Genomic DNA, 19,962 nt, shown 5'->3' with positions numbered 1-19,962 from the left:
AATAACGAGTAAGAAGCCAGGAGTTAGAATCACGATATTGAAGTTGATAATAATTCATCTTGCCGCGTAGTTACTTATGTTATTCTCAGTTAAGATTTTAAGATACCGCCCGCCCGCAAGCGCCTCTATGCTGCTCTTCTTCGACCTCCCTTAATTAGGCCCAGTCTTGCCACCTCGTCACCACACAGCGCAAACGCCATTTACTTTATATCAAGATCTAGGCCAACGATGTCAAGATATGGGCCGCTAATCAATTGTCCTAGATTCTAGCCAATCTTAGTATGCTCGGAGCTACAACCACAAACTTAAACTCGAAAGTGGAAACAAAATCTGTTAAGATGAGTTCTAAGCTAAGAGAACAACGCATATTTTCCTTATATCCTCTCCAGTCCATCAAAATCCCTCTATCCATTGCCCAACCCCTAAGGCGCATGCCCACTATCCACTTCCATACTCTACATAGCCTCCAAACTCGCCTTAATACTTGCCCCTCGCCGCAACTCTTAGCTCTTCTCCTCCGATATCAAAGACCACAAGCACATTCTTTAGCCACGCATCCCCCAATACCGTTAGTCCCGCCCCGCTCTCCTACACCGCACTGATACAGCCTCCCGCGCCCGTCCTCTGCACTAAATCCCTAGGGTTAATTGGGAATTTCTCGCCCCTAAGAAGTACCGCGAACTCCGGCATGTCCGCATTATAGTCCACAGTCCACAGTCCTATATATGTATTGAAACGGGCCGGGGGTATAAATAACCTATTCTAGTAGTCTGCTATTTTATCGGGCAGGTAGATGAGTGTAGTGCCACTATTAATGATTACTTAGAGCTTGGTGTTGTAGCGGGGGACAGGCGTGGGTGGGCTGGATGCAAGGTGTTACGGGTGAGGGAGAGGCCGTCAATGGTTGTGGCGTAGAATTAGTAGGTTGTGGAGGCGTAGGCTTAAGATATGTGTTGGATAGGGCTGGTGGTAAAGGGGGTGGTAAGGGGGACTGCGGGGGAGTGTTAATATATAGATGCTCTAGCTAAACCTATAGAAAGGGGTAATAGATGGACTAGTATATAGAATTGGGCGGTCTTTTAGTTAGGATATACTTAAGTGGGTAGCTTAAATAAGGGCATAAAAGTTAATTTAAGGAAGACTAAGACTAAAGAGGATAAGATATATATAGAGAATCTACGTACTGTCTAGGAATTCCCCTAGGGCGAGCAGGCCGCCTCTGCTAGTAATATTATTTACAGTAGCGCGATTAATAGCCAGGCTAAATACTTAGGGGATAGAGAGGCTAGTATAGCTAGTACTAATTAGGTCTAAGAGTTATAGAAGAAGAAGCGCGGGTATAGAGAATAGACTTATAGTATAGTAAAGAAAGGCGTATATTAATCTGTTAACTCCGGGTCGCCTATACTATTATAAATAAAACTCGGATATATAAGCGCTAGCCCTACTAGTCCACTACTCTAGTTATTACCTATCTATACCGCCGCGTTAACTACTCTAATCGCCTGCATAATACTTAACTCTTCTATATTTATTATTTTAGTTCTAAACCCCCCGCTTAGCATCTCGCCGTCCGTATACGAGATTTGGAACGCTTTATCTAGAATTAGCTTAAATGCGGCCGACGGCGCGTATAGGACACTAAAACCGTATTATTCTCTAGCTACTTTTAAGCTGCCCATGCAACTGGTCGTGAATACTGCAATTAGCCAGCAACACTTATATTTTCAGCGCGTGTCTCTATTCCTAAACCTTCTAAAGCTTATCCGCAGGGCCTTAGAAGCGCAATTCTGCTATTGCCCTTCTAAAAATCCCTTTATTAAATACTTAAAAAGGTTAGCGCAGCTCCCTAGTTGCTTAAGCTATAATATAAGCTATTCCTCTACTAGCACAGCTTTGCACCCTACTTATGCCGTAGCCTACTTTATCCGCAGCAAATCCTACACCGTTATACGCCTATTAAAAGTGCACTTTGCTCTATAAAAAGTAACTTACCCTTTTCCACCCTACTTAAAATAGATAATACTAGCTAAAGATTTCTTTAAGGGGATAGATAATCGTACACCCCTTTTTAAGTAATTATACACCCTTTCCACCCCTATTATTTCACCGCCTTCTAATTGGCTTAGAGGGTTGCTCTAGAGCTTCCGATTAGCTTGCTTTACTTGCTCGCTAATTCCGAATACTATCTCTAAATGCGGCCACGTAGCCTCCAACGCAGCCTAGAGTACTTAAGTAGGTTATTATATATAAGGGTGTTATTGTATAGCCCGTGCGATTAGTAAGCAGGAATATTAAAAGTAACGGAGATTGCCGTTTTGCAGCGATTTCTTATGCAAATCAACACGTAACAATATCTATACCGTTTTAAAGCTGGAAATTAATATAATATCTATCTATATAAGCTTTAATATAGTATTAAAACTTATTCTAACTCGTTCACCTATAATATTACTTTGTTTACTTAATAGTAGCCCTTCTTAACACTTTCTAGCACGCGATTTTTATCTATTTCCCTATTCTTATTAATTTCCTTATCTATTTCCTTATTAAATTCCTTATTAAATTGTTTATTAAATTGTTTATCGAATTAATTAATTTCCATCTTATTAGCCCCTGTATTCTATGTTAAGTTCTGTGTTAAGTTCTATAGGAAGGCTATATGCACGCAGGCATGCTGCTATACTAATATAGCTTTATTAATAGCTGTTTTAGCAATTGCATTAGCACTTAAAGCAATTAACAAAGCCTTATAAAGCTTCTTAACAGCGTTTTTCGTAATTTGGCTGCCGTTCTAGCTGTCGGCTATAATAGCGTTATTGTACTTCTTTTGCACTTGTTTACGTTAACGTTGTATAGCTTTATATTCTTTCTCCTTAGCTAGCTTATACACACGCAATTTAACACGCTTAGCAACGGCTTCCTTCCTCTTCTGCTTATTCTTATCTTTATCTATCTTAGCTTCCTTCTTAAGTAACTTAGCGGCCTCTCAAAGCTCCTTAGCATATTGTTTCTTAGCTGCAGCAATAGCCTGGGCATTAAAAATTCTCCGGATTTCGGTTGTAGAAATATAGTATAATTTTGTAAGCACTAAGTTCTTTTTCAATTACTTATATTTCTATATAGCTGTAGCTGTTTTAAGCTCGCGATTTCGATTGTTAATAAGCTGTAGTTCTGCTTATAGAGAATTAATTATAGCGTATAGCTTATTAGTGGCTGCATTACGTGTGGCCTGCGTAGCTGAGGTATAAGAAATTAATGTTCGGTAACGTAATATATTATCTTGTGTTAACGGAGTTCTTAGATATATTGGCGACGAAAGAAAAGCTAGCGTTCTAATCCGAATTTGCTGAGTTGTATAGCGCTTAGATTAATTAGGCTTCTTTAATTTCTGTAGAATTCTTTAGGCATTAAAAGGCTATATTCCTGCTGCTAAGAAGCTTGTTTTAATGTATTATAAGGTGTATATATTATTACGAATCTGCCCGTAGAGCTCTAGGAATACTATACGGTCGATGCCACGTTGCTAAAGGCTAATATACTCGTTAATCTTATCTAAATATTGTTTTTTTAAGATAGAAAAGAGATAATAATCTAGCGGTTAGATATTATAAGTAGTATAGGGTGGCAAATAGAATAGGATAATCCTAGCCTCTTCGCATTTGGTAATAAATTCTAGAGAGAGGTAAGAAATATAGCTATCTATTAGAAGAAGCCGGTAACTATATTATTCTCCTGCGGATTCTCTATCTTCACGGATATCCTCCTAATAATCCTCTCGTCGAGTCCATATATTAAAATAGTTAATCCACGCAGCAGCGTGTTGCTAATTACTCTAACTATTAATAGAAACTCTAATCTCTAAATCTGGAACAGAATTAAGAGCTTCTATACCTATATTCTTAGTTATTACTTTCCCCTTAAAGATAAAGTAAAAGGGAATAGAAATACCGCTAGCGGATATAGCACCTATCTCTATAACCTATTTTCTATTGCCAGGTAATAAAGGAGGATACTTTTGGCTGCTATAGAGTATTACCTTCTTGTAATTATATGCGTAGCCTATCTAATAGCCCGTTTTATCTATATTCCAGAGGTCCAATTCTTTAATATTATATTTTATAAAAGTGTTCTCTAACTTGTTAAAGAACCTTTTATATACTACAGTATTATTATTAGCTATAGATCTATCTATTTCCAGATAGCGGGCGTATCGAATTTGGAAGTTTAGATGGCGTTTTAAGTACTAATCCACCTATCTAATACCTAGTATAGTATTAGAATTATTTTTACTATCTTTACGCAGCTGTTTCTTATACACCGTAAGCGCAATTTAATAAATCTAAACCTTCTTTAATAGAAAGCTATTCTTAATTAGTATTATATAATAGCGCTTAACTACTGCCTCTAAAGCTAGGGTTAATTTCTAATCTTTTTAGTATAATAGCCGTAAGGTTATACGCTTGCCAGAGAGCCGATTAAGAATAGTTTATAGGTGGATAGCATACGCATTTGCGGTATCTATAGCGCTTGGATAGTAATAATTTCTATACGACTTAATAGCTTGCTGTATTCTCTCGCCTTTACTAGGCCTACAGCGAATTCTAGGCATATTAGATTTGTTATTTAAACGTGGTTATATAGCTTATTTCCCGCGTAAATACGCATCTCGAAGTAATTTAATATTCCTACTTACTAATCGCACGGGCTATATAATAACACCCTTATATATAATAACCTACTTAAGTACTCTATCTAATTTATATAGCTGTATATACGGCCGTATATAAGCTTATATATTAGCTTATACGCAAGGCTATATAAATTAGTATAGCTATATAGCCTTCTATTTTACAGTATATCCTGCCCGATTTATACAACTGTATATACAGCTTATATATAAGGCTATACGTAAGGCTATGCAAATTGGAAAGGCTATATAGCCGTACGTAAGGCCGTACGTAAGGCTATATAAATCGGAAAGAATACGCCGTAAAACGGAGAGGCTGTATAGCTATATTAATTCGTATAGCCTTATATATAGTAACACGTACGAGCTTATATACGGCCTTGCGTATAGCAATACGTGTATAGAGACGTAAAGGTAAATGCCCGGAGGAAGCTCCGCGCTGCTCCGAGCTAATTAGAAGGCGGTGAAATAATAGGGGTAAAGGAGGTATATAATTACTCGAAAGGGGGTGTATAATTATCTATCCCCTAGTTTTATTACTTAAAATAATACAGGCCCTTAAAGCTATAAAATAAGTAATAGAAAAGGCTAAGGCTGCTATAAAACGAGCTAAGAAGACTACTAAAACTGTCTATACGCTTTTAAGGAAAAAGAAAGCTATTTAACTATAGAAAAAAAAGGATACTTAAGCTGTTATAAAGAATATAAAGATTTTATTTAATAATACTAAGTATATAGCAGGTAAGGCAGGTAAGGCCGCTAAGTACGCTAAATATATATTTAATACTGCGAACGCTATTATATAGAATAAATAGACTTTTAAGGCTATAGCAGCGGCCTAGCAGGTAAAGGAAACTAACAGTTCTGCCTAGGAAATTCTCCGGGAGAAGAATAATACATTTAAGGCTGCTAAGCAGGCGTTAAATAAGGCTATTTAAAACCTTAAAAAGCTAGAGGTAGCTATATAAGTAATTAAGGATGTAAAGAAAGTAGTAAAAAAAGGTAGTAGCAATAATAAGAACGGTAATAAGGATAAGACTTAGGTTGAAAATTGATGTAAACTCTGCTTGTATTATAGTGGCCGTACGGGCCGAATATATACTAATAGGAAATAGCCCACCCCCTAGGTCTTATCAGCTTAGCTGAATAGAGGCCATTTGAAAGGAATGGACACAGCTGAGAGGACCCTGGTGTAGCTGAACAGAGGGCCTCGCCACGCTGAGTGCGTGCTAGTAGCAACTAATCAAAGACCGAGAATTAAGGAGAGAGAAAAGGGGGGGAGTGCCTGTACGTAGGTGACCGTGAACCGTATAAGTTGTTGATCCTAGGTTGTAGCTGTTACAACCCGAGTATAAGAGTGCAGAGAGCGGTTATAAGGCTGTAGAGGAGTAAGTTTAACACTAAGAGAACGGCCTATATTATAGAGCTTATAGGAAAATACAGCCTTAAAAGTTATCTGGGTGCAGCGCGATTATGATGTATAATGCTGCTGCTATACAAATTCTAGACCCGGAGGCATCGGCCCGCACTTTAACGCTAAAAAACGTATTAACTACCTTAAACGTAATAACTACCTCAAACGTAATAACTACCTCAAACGTAATAACCCCATCACCTACGTTACTACCTGGGGGAGGCAGCACTTAACTACTCAGGTTGAAATTGATGTGAACTCTGATTTCTATAGACGTCTAGCTAGTTGTATATATACTAGGGGAAGGAAGGGGGCCACCCCCAGGGTGGCGCGCTAGTAAGTTCAGATGAGCCCTGCACAGCTGAGGCTTCAGCTCGGTTCTCTACAGCTGAGATTTCAGCTGGGTTCTCTACAGCTGATGTTCGGAGAGTAGCTTTCTGGCATATGAGTTGTTGATCCTAGGTTGTAGTGCTGCAACCTGAGTTAACTCGCTCGACCCCACCGCTCTTCAAAAATCCGGAAGACACAGTATTGATCCTAGTGACCTTCGATTACCGCACCAACTTGAAGTTTCCAAGCGGAAGATAGAAACTAATGAAAACCGGTTTCCATGGTACTCTATCTGGTTGTCACAGTCTCCCGAGGCTCGACATTACGTCAAACCTTCCCAGAACTTGACGGGTACGAATCTGTGAATGACACGACTGATTCTTCCCAGGAAACACCCGTGCTCGGGTGTCATAGGACGCCTCCCGATGGTGGACCTGGCCTACATTAGCCCACGATTGGACTTCAAGTCGAACTTTACTACGCGCAATCAACGAGCCAACTATTGTCTTTAAAGCGGTGGGAGAGTTCATATATCAATATTGATCTTGTCTCGAAGTGGATTCGAAAATGTCAAGCCAACCACGGATCTAAGTGTGATCTAGATTGCAGCCAGACATCATTACCTAGGGGGTTCAAAGCGATAGACACCCAGCGCCTCTGTGTCGTTGATCTACCTACCCAACCCGTTACCAGTTACGCTGCTTTGAGTTACACGTGGGGAGGGCCGTCTGGAACTCCGGAACTCCAACTGGAACGATCGAACATTGAGCCCCTGCAAATAGAAGGTTCGCTGGCGAAGCTCGGTGGAATCCCTCCGTTATCCTAGACGCAATAACCCTCTGCCAAAGCCTCAACGAGCAGTATCTCTGGGTCGATAGACTCTGCATCGTCCAAGACGACCCCGCATCCAAGCATTCTCAAATCCAAGCTATGGACCGAATATACAACATCGCATTGTTCACCATTATTGCAGCAACTCCTCCCGGCACTGGCCTACCTGGTGTAACCGGCCGTCCCCGGCGATCCCCTTTATGGAATCACTCGAGAAGGTTTCATCCCAAACTCCGCTTCATTGTCGACAACTTCAAACATACCGTCATAGGTTCCTTCTGGAATACCCGTGGATGGACATACCAAGAACGTATTTTATCCCGCCGAGCGATATACATCACAGAATATCAAACCTATTTCCTTGGAACTTCCGCTCACCAGCACAATATTTCAGTACTGTGGTGGATTATACATCGCGGAACCTGTCGTTTGGAAGCAATATCTTGAATGCGTTTGCCGGCATCGGGAACATTCTCGCGAAAGAGCAAGATGCCCCATTGATCTACGGGCTACCTGAGCGATTCCTGTCACAGGCTCTCCTCTGGGAAAGCACTACTGAAAATCAGCGAAGGGACGAGGCTCCCGGGATCCCGAGTTGGAGTTGGGCCGCTTGGAGAGGTCGTGCGAGATGCGATTTGAACTCACGAGTCGAAAAGCTTAAGGTTGGCACTCTGGTCCGATTCTACTTCCGGGATCCAATAAACGGTCTGCGAAGAGTTGAAACGAACGATTTCTGGTTCTTCAAGGCTGTGCGGCTCGAGGATTTCCAGGATTTACCGGCTGTTGACAACGAGCATCCTGAGATGCGATTCATGCCTATATCTGGAGGCTCAGAAACGGCGTGGCGGAAGTGTCCACACAATCCTTGGGCGATATCCTCTCACGAGCCGGATCGATCCATCGTGGAACACGCCTTGAAGTATCCCGGGAGCCTTGTGATCAGTACAACTCTAGCAACCGTCACTTTACGATCCCAGCACGTAAGAACGGAAGACGACATGGAATATCTTGATATTGTTGATCAAAGCGGGACTTCAATCGGCCAAACCTCAAGACTGCATCGTACATGGATAAAGAAAATTCTCGACACGGGTCCATCGCACGGGATTATTGTCTTCTCTGCTGGCATCCTCGCGGAGCAATCGAGGTACGCGCAGACCCATTCTATACTTCATATCTTGGGAGACATGCGGGTTCCAACTACGGGTGAACCCCTTGGTACTTGCATGTGATGCTTATTTGGCGGGATGCGCATGGTGTTGCTCGAAGGCTTGGTATTGGTACTGTGGAGATGCAGAGGTGGGAGCAGTGCAATCCTGAATGGTGTACCGTAATCCTGGTGTAACGAACGGGCAACGGACGAAGGCTTCAGTATTTAGTGAGGAATACTGCACGTTATCAGCTCTATTGGGAGATCAAAGCTTTCTTAAATTTAAGTAAATCCCGACCTCTAATCTTTTGAAAGTTTTATGACTGAATACCGCTAAACCCTATCTATTCATGTTTCTGATATTTCAACCTTCAAGGTATTGACATCAATCGTGCATAGATCAAATTTAGTTTCTCTTCTCGCGCTTCCGTTCCCATCCAGTCTTGAATTTCCCTAAGCTGATTCTGGGGAGCACATGCGCTTCTGTATTGAAGACGACTTCAGTAAGCGGCAGAACATCGTCCGGCGAGAACAATAGATAAAGGTACTTGAGCGTTTCGGCCTAACACGACAAGTTAGTACGAGGTTGTTCGATATATTGAAGAAGCTGACTTACCAGCCAAAAGCTCTCCATGTTGTCCCGTCGAGGTGGCGGAATCGCATTCACGTTGTTGAGAGATGAATACCCTTCTCCGAGCCCAACGATTGAGTGTTTCTGGAAAGCTTTGAAGATTTCCCAACCCCACTCCCGGTAAATAGGATCCTTCGTGATTCGCCACATTACGAACAAGCTTTCTACCGTCTCTGGACGCTGTAGGTTGTGCGCATCAAGCGGTTTGATGTCGTAGTCTTCCTTCCAAATGGCCTCGGAATTGGAGCTCCGAGCCAGCGATGGAGGCTTGTTGCTTCTCGATTGCAACGACGCCTCGTCAGTGCGGAACCAGACAATCTCGGGCGCAATGCCAGTTTCCGTGACTTTGTACATACCCCAGCACGTCTTCGTCAGCTCTCTCGCCAGTTTCATTTGCTGGGCTTTTTCGGCACTCCAGCTAGGCAGGCGCCGCGCCTCAGCCTCGGTCAGTCCGTCAGTGACGCCGAGTGCGATGGAGCCCGGCAGGAAGCACACGAGGTGGTCCATTTTCGGAGACAGAGCACCGCCAATTCCACTGGGTAGTTCGGCAACAATATTGAGCTTCGCGTGCTTAGTGGGGATGATCAGATGCTTCTGAATTCCTGCCAGAGCCTCCTCCCACATATCAAGGTATATTGTCTCTGAGGTTTGCAAGTACTGTTTAATGAGGTACTCTGCAGTAGTTAGTATTTGACAGATGCGTTGAATGTCTCGGAACGGATACCATAGTACGAATCACCCCGACTTCCAAGACGAATCTCTCTGGTTGTAAAACTGCCCGAATGCGGCTCCACAAATATGGGTACCAGGCCATCGGGTATGCCAATGCCATCCAAAACTTCCATCACCTTTGCAGCTTTGCGCCAGTATATATCGTTGCCAGTAATGTTTGATAAGTGCTTCATCTCGAGTTGTAACGTCGTTGCCTCAGCCGTAGATGAGGCACCGCCGTCGGCATGCGATCGAATGCCCCTGCGGGATGCCAAGTGAATGCTTGCGTATGGGATCCCGGAAGGTGAGTCGTATGCACTGAGCAGTCTATCAGCCAAATCCACGGCCTTGGAAAGATAAATATTGTCCCTCCGCGAAGAGACTCCGGGCAGCAACGTGGACAGGTAGTGAGCAGAAAGAAGCCCGCCAAGCATGCGGATGGTAGTCTCGAAGGTGTTCACATCCTGGTCTTGGTCGTAGTCGAGTTTCCGATGCAGCCAAAGTCGGGCATGGGTGAGCTGGGAGGTAAGATTCATAATCATCATTGTATCGAGACTATCGACGATGATCCAACCTAAGCCCTTCGGGCTCATCATCGAGCCCTTCTTGGAGATGGGGTGGAATTGGTCATAGCCTAGGGGGCACAGTTAGAGTCTGTAAAAGTTTCAGACAGGCTCAACTAACCCCAGGCATATTTCGAATATGCGTCCCAACTAGTGACAAAAGCATCTTTCACCTGCTGCCTCCGGTCTTCCCACTCTTCCGGAGGCGTGCGCAGCCATGTCCACTTCAAGCTTGAGGGGATGGTTTGGCTGTAAAGCCAAAGTACGAGGGAAACGGCAAAGGTTATCGCCACTGCGACAGACAGATTTTTGCGAGCGACCGAGGGAGCATAAATCGGTGGGCGCACTGTCTTCGCTCGAAGGTGTCGGCTCGCCCCATGTTTACGATTGCACTCGGAGCCAGCCATGTTATGAAGGGGTTCGTTTCTCTTGAGCTAGAGGCGAGAACCTCACGACTAGCTGACAACACCGACGACAGCTCTAAGCAATACAATGAAAGGAGTGTGATTTCTCAAGCGTGTAAAACTGTGCTGTGTCAGCCAAGCTAGAATATGTTTTAAGTTGTGGTGGACCTGCGCAGCGGTGTGAAGATTGTTGATGTTCGCTGGGTCGTTGACCAACCAAAATACTAACTCCTTCGTACGAATACGATATTAGAACTTTGGATAGCGAGAGAACGCCGATTTTTATTTGGACAGCGGTGACAAGTGTATATCCTGTCTCTTCGCGCTGCTGTAGCACTGCGGCACAGCATGTCAATCCCCCTTTTGCCCACGCGCTTAATGTGGCACAGTGGAATCCATATCTTTACCAGCTACCCAGTCCGCGAGTTACCACAATTCCCGCAGCTTTCGCTGCTGTATGGAGTGAAAATGCGGCTGGAGCCGCCTCCTTTGCTGTGCCACATGCCGCAGACTGATATCGCGCGAGCGTTTGCGTTTGGTACTAAGTACTGATCTTTCCAGCCTTACTATCATCACTATTTGTTAACCAACCCGGGGAGCACTGCCTTTTCAAAATATTTCTCTTCCATGTCCATTCCGGCAGAGGCCAACAGCGGCGGCGTAACCTCCTGGATCCCTGTAGCAAGCGTTTTTACCCCATCATCTGGCTGTGAGTCCATTTCTTGACTCGATGGGCCTAGCCTGGTAGCTTTCGACCCAGGCTATGGGCTCGACATCGACACCACGGTCAAGTGCGCACCTTCAGCCGTGACTACGTGGTGGGAACCAGCTCGACTGGGTGTTGGAGGGGAGATCACACTGCTATTAGTATTCAGCCTCTGACATGCCCACATCTGTGGACGACTGTTGCATCATACAAGGAAGACGTGTCCACGACACAGATCATGTGTTGCCCCTCGTAAGCCAGCACTACTCAACTTTTCCTGTTTACTAGCTGATCTGAACTCACAGAGGTTACTCCGTGGACGATGCCTGCCACCACTGGCCCCGTTAACGGCGACTGCATTTCTGGCGTATCCAAAGGTATCGTTTTGACCTACGCCTCAACGGCTTTGGCCGACACCACGGATTGGCAGATAGTTACGACAACTTTGACCGCTTCTACACACGTTGGAGCTATCGCCGTAGCAGGCTACAACGCCGCACGCGCGAGCGTAACCTCTGCATCAAGCCCTTTCGGGAGTTCTACAAGCTCTCGGTCTGCATCTCGGTCTCCAACGTCTTCGACGGCGTCTCCATCTCCGGCTTCTTCGACTGTGTCTCACTCTCTAGCTTCTTCGACAGCATCTCCATCTCCAGCTCTTTCGAATGGTGTCAACCCTCCGATATCTTCCCCTACTCAAGCCACCACTCAAGCCACCACTCCAGATGACGGAATGTCAACAGGCATAAAAGTAGGAATTGGACTGGGTGTCGCTCTTGGGGCGATTGGTATCGCTGCTCTGGTCATCGCAACGATCATGCTTCGGCGTCGAAGCGAAAAGAAGTCAAATGACTCTAACGCAGCAGCATCAGTCTATGAGAGTGGGAATAAACCCGTCAGCACATTCCACGACGCCCCGCAGCAATATGCTCAACATGATAATCCCATTTATGAGCTTCACAGCCACAGCATAGCTCAAGAATTGGCTTCTAAGGAGGCACGCTCGCCAGTAGAGATAGGAAATCATGGTAGTTGAGAGATTAGCGTCATTTCAAAGTCTAGTGTTACCTAGGTAGTGTTGGGCTGTGTACCCTCGATTTGGCTCATATGCTTAGTAACCGGGACGAATGATTGTGAACTCCATGGAAAGCGATATAACATGGCAGGTTTGGGGTTACAATCGAATACAAATCCTTGCTCAATATCGTTCGCCTTTGACTGAATGTGACGCGCGGCTGAGATTCGACTCTGGCAACAAAAATGGAATATGAGGAGAGTACTGGAGGGTATGGCGACAAAAAGGACTTAGGACACCAACTAGGAGCAGCTTCTACCTCCAGAGGGAATAGAGGGATGTAGTATCTGTTGATGCCTGAGAGCTGACATACTATCTGGGCGCATATTGGCAATCGGCCAACTTGGATGAATCCATCATCGATAAACATTGTTGGCATATTCTTTGCGGAGCAGTGTGAACCAGTCTGTGCAAGCCACATCAAGGTTGGGGTATTCATGAAACTATTGGCACCTATAAGATAAATAAATGATCTGCGATGCGGGACGATGCGGCGTTGACTGTGAGCAAAGAGTGGATTGGAATGAAGATGGAGGATCTGGGGAGGGTGGCACGTGGGCGGCAGGGCGGGCGTCTGCTCGTGAGGCCTAACTATAGTCGGCAAGCGCCGAATTCCTCATGTCGTTCCTTTGCCTCGAACCTTGGACCCTCATTCAAAAACACGCAACGTCACGGAGTAGACGCCGCATTATATCACTTCTGCCCGCTTCCTGGGTTCAGCTCTTCGAAGCGGTGATGGATCTCTCGAATGTGTATCGCATTGAGCTCACCTGCTGATATGTCACGTGCCTGGCTCTATAGGCTATCTCAGGATAGTAACTCAACTAACAAAGTGTCGCAACTATGAAGAGAGTGAAGACGAAATGATTTGAATCAGATTGCTAGGTCAAGATCAAAGAACGTCATCGCCTGCTGGACGAATCACCAACCGCGCTAACTCAACATGTTTTCCAATCATGTCTTTGTTGCCGTACTGAGGAGTAATCATGCAATGTATTACTAAGGCTTCGCATATTTGTGATACAGCCACGCAGGATGGTGCCACTTTGAAGTCGTAAAGGGTAGAGTGGTTAGCTTACATCAGGATAAGTAGCATTTGGCATCGCCGTTAGGGTTTACTCAACTAGCAGTGGTGCGTTTTCCACACTTGGAAAATGTGAAGACCTACTGTCAACTCGTTCTAACCCTCGACGCCGTCGCCACATTAGCTGCATACAACTTCATCCCATCGGTAGCCACTCAAATCTTCATTTGTCAAGAATCAAGCTTCTCAGCTACCCTGTGGTCTCCATTTCTCTCCTCCAGTATAAATTGGGTCCTCCGCTCACGTTTCGCTTGACAGAGGTAACACTACACTCAGCTCAATCACACCCCGTCCCTTTCTTGATATATAAAACTGTCTTGTCAACGCAATCTCAAAGCTCTCGAAAACCACCTTCAAACCCCAACAATTACCAAAGACCTCACCATGACCTCTACTCCCAAAGTCGCCCTCATCACTGGCTCCAATGGCATCACCGGCGCAGCCATGGTGAACCAACTCCTGTCTTCACCTTCCTGGAGCCGCATCATCGCCGTCTACCGAACCACCCCCAAAGACATCCCCCGCGACCCTCGCCTCTCAATTGCCCTCGTCGACCTCAGCGCGCCCGCCTCCGAAATCGCCGCCTCTCTCACCGCCCAGCACGCAACCGGCGTAACGCACTTCTTCCACTTCGCGTACAAGCACCACTCGGGCCTCCAAGAGCTCGTCGACGCCAACGTGCCCATGTTCGCCAACACGCTGACCGCCGTCGACGACACCTCGCGCGCGACGCTGCAGCGCGTCATCCTGCAGACCGGCGGCAAGACGTACGGCGTCTACTTCCGCGCCGCGCTCATCGAGCCCACGCCCGAGCACCCCGTGCACCCGCGCGTCAGCGAGGCTGCCGCGCTGCCGCTCTTCTACTACGGCCAGGAGGACTTCATGCTGGCGCTTGCGGCGAAGCGGCGCTGGACGTGGAACGTCACGGTGCCCTTCTGGATCAACGGCTTCACGAAGGGCAACGGCATGAGCTACGCGACGACGGTCGCCGTCTACTTCACGCTGCAGAAGGCGGCGGGCTTGCCGGCTGTGTTCCCGGCGTCCGCGACTGATGCGTCTGTGAGCAAGTACATGAAGCCGCAGCACATGAGCAGCGCGCGCCACATCGCCAGGTTCACCGAGTGGGTGGCTGAGAACGAGGGCGTGGGGAACGAGTGGTTCAATATTGTGGATGATACGAAGACGACATTTGCGGATGTCTGGGAGGGCACGGGGAAGTACTTTGGGGTGCCTGTATCTAACGAGCCGGGGTTCGACCTGATTACGGATGTTGAGAGGAGGCTTGCAGCTGGGGAGTGGGACGCGGTGGTGGAGAAGTACGGGGGCAGCAAGGAGGCGTTGAAGTATGCCACCTGGGAGACGCTGGCGTGGGCACAGGCTGGCGAGTGGGGTGCGGATGTTAGCATGGACAAGGCGATTAAGGCGGGCTGGACGGAGACGGTGGATACGAATGCGGAGTTGGCGAGGATATTCGATGAGATGAAGGAGGCGGGTGTTATTCCGGACATCAAGTAGAGCGCTCTTGGGAGCTATGTATTGAGACTGCTTTAGGTGGAAGTGCGAATAAGAGAAATTCAAGTATCTGCGTATAATAGAGATAAATTCACTCACTGTGATGTCGACGTTCGAGTGTTGCCGGCCGCCTGCCCGGACGTGATCTATGCGCTCTGGTCTTGTACTCGACTGCTCAGCTTTGGCAGTCCTGTAACCGTCTTTAGTATCTTCCTCACTGCACTAATCTTCTCTCCCTTTTTGGACTCCTTCATAAGAGCTATGCCGCGCAACCACGCCCGTTCCCTCTCATCCAGCACAGTAGTGACTAATTCATCGAACGCCTCCTGTACGCCTTTTCCATCCACCGCCGAGCATTCCCTGCGGGAACTGTAAGCACCAAGTCTACTGGCCAGCCCCGTGCCTTCATCTGTCTTAACCTCTCGAGCCTCCTCTGGCACATCCGATTTTGTGGCTACGACTTCGAGACATGGAGCTCTTTCATCTTAGGAAGGTCCTAATAAGAGCGCGATACATGTTCTCGAGTGCTACAAACGAGGGCGCGCTGTCAATAGCGTAGACAAGCATAATAGCTTGCACTTTATCGCACCAGGCTTTCCAGATCAATAAGTCGTGCTCGGAATTGCTCTCGGGGCCTGTTTTCCAACGAATATTCTCGATCCGTTCAATTTCGAGAGCGCATGAAATTCCTGCAATACTAACTTCGTGGTAGTCGGTCTCGCTTCTTGAATCTGTGGGGTCGAAATCTGATGAGTCCCCGATATATGGGGCAAATAAGTTGGCAACGTACTACGGATGGTGTTAGGGTATCTGAAAGTGATAGCAGATACTACGTCGTTGTCGATGTGATGGTCGAGGAAACTATGTTTACGCGGTGAACTAGGAGTGCTTGCCGGTCCACGGTGCTCCAAGAACCCCAATAGAGATGTGTTCTCGGTGTTGGGGAGTGAAGTTGGACATGACTTTGGACGTGAAGAACAGAAACATGAGTTTGATGTAGTGTAGCTAATTGATAGTTGATCAAGAAAATGAGACCATGTCTGCAAACGGCGAAGAAGCAGAGTACGCAGCAGTGGGGTCATGGCTGCGGCGAGGTTCGCTTAGTCATAACTCGGTTTTAAATCATGTAGTTAACTATGTTTAGGTTCAGAAACAGAAATGGACATTGGTGGATTAGTATTGAGGTAAGGGAAGATCCTAAAGCAGTGGTCGCTATATCATAAGAGCATTGATTCTGAGATGAGAGCTCTCGTCTGGGAAGTGGGCCCTTTCGATGACGGGTTGAGAGGCTGAAACTGGGTGGTCGTCCAGTGGAGCCATGGTAGTCGGGACGTTGACCTGACTTGGAGATGCTGAAAAGTCTGTCCTTGCTGTCTTGCTGAGATTGGGCCGTGATAGTCTGCGATATCTAGGGCTGGACAGGTTTGTGAGTCGATTGATAGGGTGTTGCTCGGCACTAGGACCTTCAGTCATAGACCACTGGCTTCGGATGGTCTATATCCGCATGGCCCAGGGCAACGTCTCTACAGGCCAGCTAAGATTGAGGGACAAAGGTCAAACAGGACTCTACGGGGGCCCTTTGGTTTCAGACATGGCCCTACAAAGCTTGGCCTGCGCATTGAAGCTTCCCGCGCTTGGGGGCTGTTGGCGGCATGGTCCCCTCGCTGCGATTCGTGCGCGGAGATGCATAGCAGGCGGCAGAGGGGGCAGTGTTGGGATGGCGGGCGTGATGAATGAAGCTGGCGCAGTAGGCGCTGTCGCAGAGGAGCATGCAGCGGAGACGGCCAGGGTGGTGTCGAGACATCACGTCTGTCACCAATGGGCTGGCACGGCTGGTCCGCACTCTTGACTCTGCAAAGCATGCAAAGCACCCCGGCGCTTAGCAGCAGAGCGGCGCAGACGGGCCTCAATTCGACCTGGAACCTCCCCAAGAGCCCAAAACCACTGCGGCGCCCCGCTGTCCTTCATATCTCTCTCGTCCCGCCGCCATTGCCCGTCGTCCCGCCCGCAACGTGCATCCCGACGCCCTGCAGCGCGAACAGCCCCGACCGACGAGCTCCCAGCCCGGCCTGCTCAACCCCGCCATCCCGCACTCACGATAGCCTCTGCCTCCTGCCATCCACCGCAACACCACGGTAAGCCGCTGCTGTCGCCGGCCACGAATCGCCCGCGTGCCGTGCCAGCTGTCCGACGCTGACCGCATTGTCCTTCAGAAGACATCCCCCGCCAGAGCACCGCTTGCCCTGGCAGCACCGCCTTTTACGCAGCCAAGTTGTCCCCCATCGACCGGTGGCTGGCCGCATCGCACCCCACAATCCTCGACCACGCCCGCTTGCGTGTCTGGAAATCTGGTCCGCCCTGTCGAGAGCAACGAAGCCCCGAGCGAGCCACTGTTCCTGCATCCAGCTCACCCGTGCGCCGCCTCCACCTCAACCGTGGAGAATCGGCTTGTTTGTACATCGTAGCCTGCAATACCAGTCGTTGAAGCAGGGTCGCATCTCACAATAAGCGTCGACCTGGTAGGTGGACTTTCTCCTTGATACTGTGCGTCGCAGGAGGGGACCGGCTGTGGGGAGCTGCATATTTGCTTTCGCTATGACCAAGGTTGCATCTGCCAATGTGCCCGTCGAGGTCATGTCGAGGACGGGTGTCGTGCGCTGCTACTTCCGCAAGCCCTGGAGTCGATGTTGAGAATTTCTCTGGCCAAGACCCTTGCGAATGCGCGCGACAGTTGGCCGTGTTGCATTCCTCCGTCCATTGAGAGATTTCATTATTCAGCCTCGTTGTCTGAAACTCGACTGACGAGACAATGGAACGCAGATTTGCCGAGATTCATCCTCCACACCTCTTCGCCTCACACCGATTGTCTTCTCTCTGACCAAACACAAACCACAAGAGTCACAAACTCGGTTCGACTCATTATCAGCGCATCCGCGCACCTATACCCCAGAAATCAAGCGCCATGTCTCGCGCACCAACCGCCTCCGCGACGGGCAGCTCAAGGAAGATCTCCTTCAATGTCTCGGAACAGTACGACATTCAGGACGTCGTCGGAGAGGGAGCATACGGAGTAGTATGGTGAGTCTAATTGAAGTCTCCCAGTCAGGAGACCATGGCTCATACAACATAGCTCGGCACTACACAAGCCGTCTAGCCAGAAGGTTGCGATCAAGAAGATCACGCCATTCGACCACTCCATGTTCTGTCTAAGAACACTGCGAGAGATGAAGCTCTTGAGGTACTTCAACCACGAGAACATCATCTCCATCCTTGATATCCAGAAGCCTCGAAACTACGAGACGTTTACAGAGGTCTATCTCATCCAGGTAAGAGAGCAATTGAAAGCGGAATTAAACATAACCTAACAAAGTGTAGGAGCTGATGGAGACGGACATGCATCGCGTTATCCGCACTCAAGAGCTTTCCGACGACCACTGCCAATACTTCATCTACCAGACACTGCGAGCCTTGAAGGCCATGCACTCCGCCAACGTGCTACATCGCGATCTCAAGCCCTCCAACCTCCTCCTCAATGCCAATTGCGATCTCAAGGTCTGCGACTTTGGTCTCGCGCGATCTGCAGCTTCAACGGAGGACAACTCCGGTTTCATGACCGAATACGTTGCCACTCGTTGGTACCGTGCGCCCGAGATCATGCTCACCTTCAAAGAGTACACAAAGGCCATTGACGTGTGGAGCGTGGGATGCATTCTGGCAGAGATGCTGAGCGGAAAGCCGCTTTTCCCCGGAAAGGATTGTGAGTGCGAGCAAGAACATGGCAGCGATAAAACGAAAGCTAATAAACATTGCAGACCACCACCAACTTACCTTGATTCTTGACGTGCTAGGCACACCAACCATGGAAGATTACTACGGCATCAAGTCTCGCCGCGCTCGCGAGTACATCCGATCGCTACCTTTCAAGAAGAAGATTCCGTGGAAAGCCATGTTCCCAAAGACTTCGGACCTCGCTCTTGACCTGCTAGAGAGACTTCTTGCGTTCAACCCTGTGAAGCGCATTACTGTTGAGGATGCTCTGAAGCACCCATACCTGGAACCGTACCACGACCCGGATGACGAGCCAACTGCGGATCCAATTCCAGAGGAGTTCTTCGACTTTGATAAAAACAAGGATAACCTGACCAAGGAGCAGCTGAAGCGTTAGTATTCACATTCTTAGTGGTGGAGGTCGCAACTGACATGGCAATAGTCCTCATCTACCAGGAGATCATGCGGTAAAGGTCCGCTTTACATGCTCATCTTTGGTAACTACCAACACTACGACTTTTTGGCATCAACTTGAGCTTGATTGGTAATACTTTGGGATGCTAGGACGCCATCATTCATGCTCACCTTGGCTGCAATTCTTCTATTCTCCCTTTCTAGCGCGAATGTCGAATTGCTTTACAGTCGACAGAGCCGAATCTGGCTACTATTAGTAAAGGGCTTTGTAGCAAAGTTCACGAACACATCTCTTGCATTAGCACAATGGCCCATGGATTTGAGGAGTCATTCTTGTCTCCCCGCTTTATCATACTTCGGTCTCGGTTACCCCCTCTTTCATTGAATTCTGTCCTTGTTCCTTTCATGAGAGGATGAGCGCTCTACGTGGCGGTCTTGTCGGATAAGCGGGTCCCTATTTTGACGTGGGCTGGGATTAGGATAGGGACGACGATGGGTGGCTATTATGAGAAGATGTGTTTCATTTTCTTTCAGTCAAAAGGAATAGATTTGTGAATGAATGAGGTCTTTGAAATGATGGTGTGGTTTGAATACTTGAATCGAAATATTCCCCTGTACTCGTCTCTCGTTTCTTACGTTCCTTTATTACCTCCGATCCACTGCTATCATCATCAGCCCCTGC

At 47.5% G+C, this 19,962-nt stretch overlaps 8 protein-coding genes across 8 annotated transcripts; 5 read left to right on the top strand and 3 right to left on the bottom strand.

Moving 5' to 3' along the window:
• The first annotated feature begins 7,394 nt into the window (after positions 1-7,394).
• BDZ99DRAFT_464543 (uncharacterized protein) lies at positions 7,395-8,714 on the top strand. Its single transcript, XM_033720345.1, has one exon. It carries the CDS (start codon positions 7,466-7,468, stop codon positions 8,495-8,497), a length of 1,032 nt encoding a protein of 343 aa, XP_033574575.1. The 5' UTR covers positions 7,395-7,465; the 3' UTR covers positions 8,498-8,714.
• Positions 8,675-10,727, bottom strand: BDZ99DRAFT_572528 (mannosyl-oligosaccharide 1,2-alpha-mannosidase; the record flags this gene model as incomplete). Its single annotated transcript, XM_033728206.1, has 4 exons — positions 8,675-8,977; positions 9,032-9,720; positions 9,771-10,391; positions 10,442-10,727. 4 exons carry the CDS (start codon positions 10,725-10,727, stop codon positions 8,822-8,824), a joined length of 1,752 nt encoding a protein of 583 aa, XP_033574574.1. The 3' UTR covers positions 8,675-8,821.
• Positions 10,728-11,090: 363 nt separating this feature from the next.
• BDZ99DRAFT_499957 (uncharacterized protein) lies at positions 11,091-12,951 on the top strand. Its single transcript, XM_033723689.1, has 3 exons — positions 11,091-11,433; positions 11,600-11,682; positions 11,738-12,951. Exons 1-3 carry the CDS (start codon positions 11,352-11,354, stop codon positions 12,461-12,463), a joined length of 891 nt encoding a protein of 296 aa, XP_033574573.1. The 5' UTR covers positions 11,091-11,351; the 3' UTR covers positions 12,464-12,951.
• On the bottom strand, positions 12,498-13,007 carry BDZ99DRAFT_61415 (uncharacterized protein). Its single transcript, XM_033728768.1, has one exon. The coding sequence runs from the start codon at positions 12,939-12,941 to the stop codon at positions 12,531-12,533; it is 411 nt and encodes a 136-aa protein (XP_033574572.1). The 5' UTR covers positions 12,942-13,007; the 3' UTR covers positions 12,498-12,530.
• Positions 13,008-13,964: 957 nt separating this feature from the next.
• Positions 13,965-15,439, top strand: BDZ99DRAFT_535027 (NAD(P)-binding protein). Its single transcript, XM_033726550.1, has one exon. It carries the CDS (start codon positions 13,971-13,973, stop codon positions 15,099-15,101), a length of 1,131 nt encoding a protein of 376 aa, XP_033574571.1. The 5' UTR covers positions 13,965-13,970; the 3' UTR covers positions 15,102-15,439.
• BDZ99DRAFT_61402 (uncharacterized protein) lies at positions 15,440-16,383 on the bottom strand. The gene has a single exon (XM_033728767.1). It carries the CDS (start codon positions 16,178-16,180, stop codon positions 15,701-15,703), a length of 480 nt encoding a protein of 159 aa, XP_033574570.1. The 5' UTR covers positions 16,181-16,383; the 3' UTR covers positions 15,440-15,700.
• Positions 16,384-17,972: 1,589 nt separating this feature from the next.
• BDZ99DRAFT_61368 (mitogen-activated protein kinase) lies at positions 17,973-19,586 on the top strand. Its single transcript, XM_033728766.1, has 5 exons — positions 17,973-18,176; positions 18,229-18,424; positions 18,474-18,855; positions 18,911-19,258; positions 19,309-19,586. Exons 1-5 carry the CDS (start codon positions 18,061-18,063, stop codon positions 19,335-19,337), a joined length of 1,071 nt encoding a protein of 356 aa, XP_033574569.1. The 5' UTR covers positions 17,973-18,060; the 3' UTR covers positions 19,338-19,586.
• Positions 19,354-19,750, top strand: BDZ99DRAFT_61356 (uncharacterized protein). The gene has a single exon (XM_033728765.1). The coding sequence runs from the start codon at positions 19,444-19,446 to the stop codon at positions 19,663-19,665; it is 222 nt and encodes a 73-aa protein (XP_033574568.1). The 5' UTR covers positions 19,354-19,443; the 3' UTR covers positions 19,666-19,750.
• Positions 19,751-19,962: the final 212 nt, after the last annotated feature.

The sequence above is a fragment of the Mytilinidion resinicola genome (assembly GCF_010093595.1).
Source record: "Mytilinidion resinicola strain CBS 304.34 unplaced genomic scaffold BDZ99scaffold_13, whole genome shotgun sequence".
Lineage (NCBI taxonomy): Eukaryota > Fungi > Ascomycota > Dothideomycetes > Mytilinidiales > Mytilinidiaceae > Mytilinidion > Mytilinidion resinicola.
This window is presented reverse-complemented; position numbering and strand designations above follow the sequence as displayed.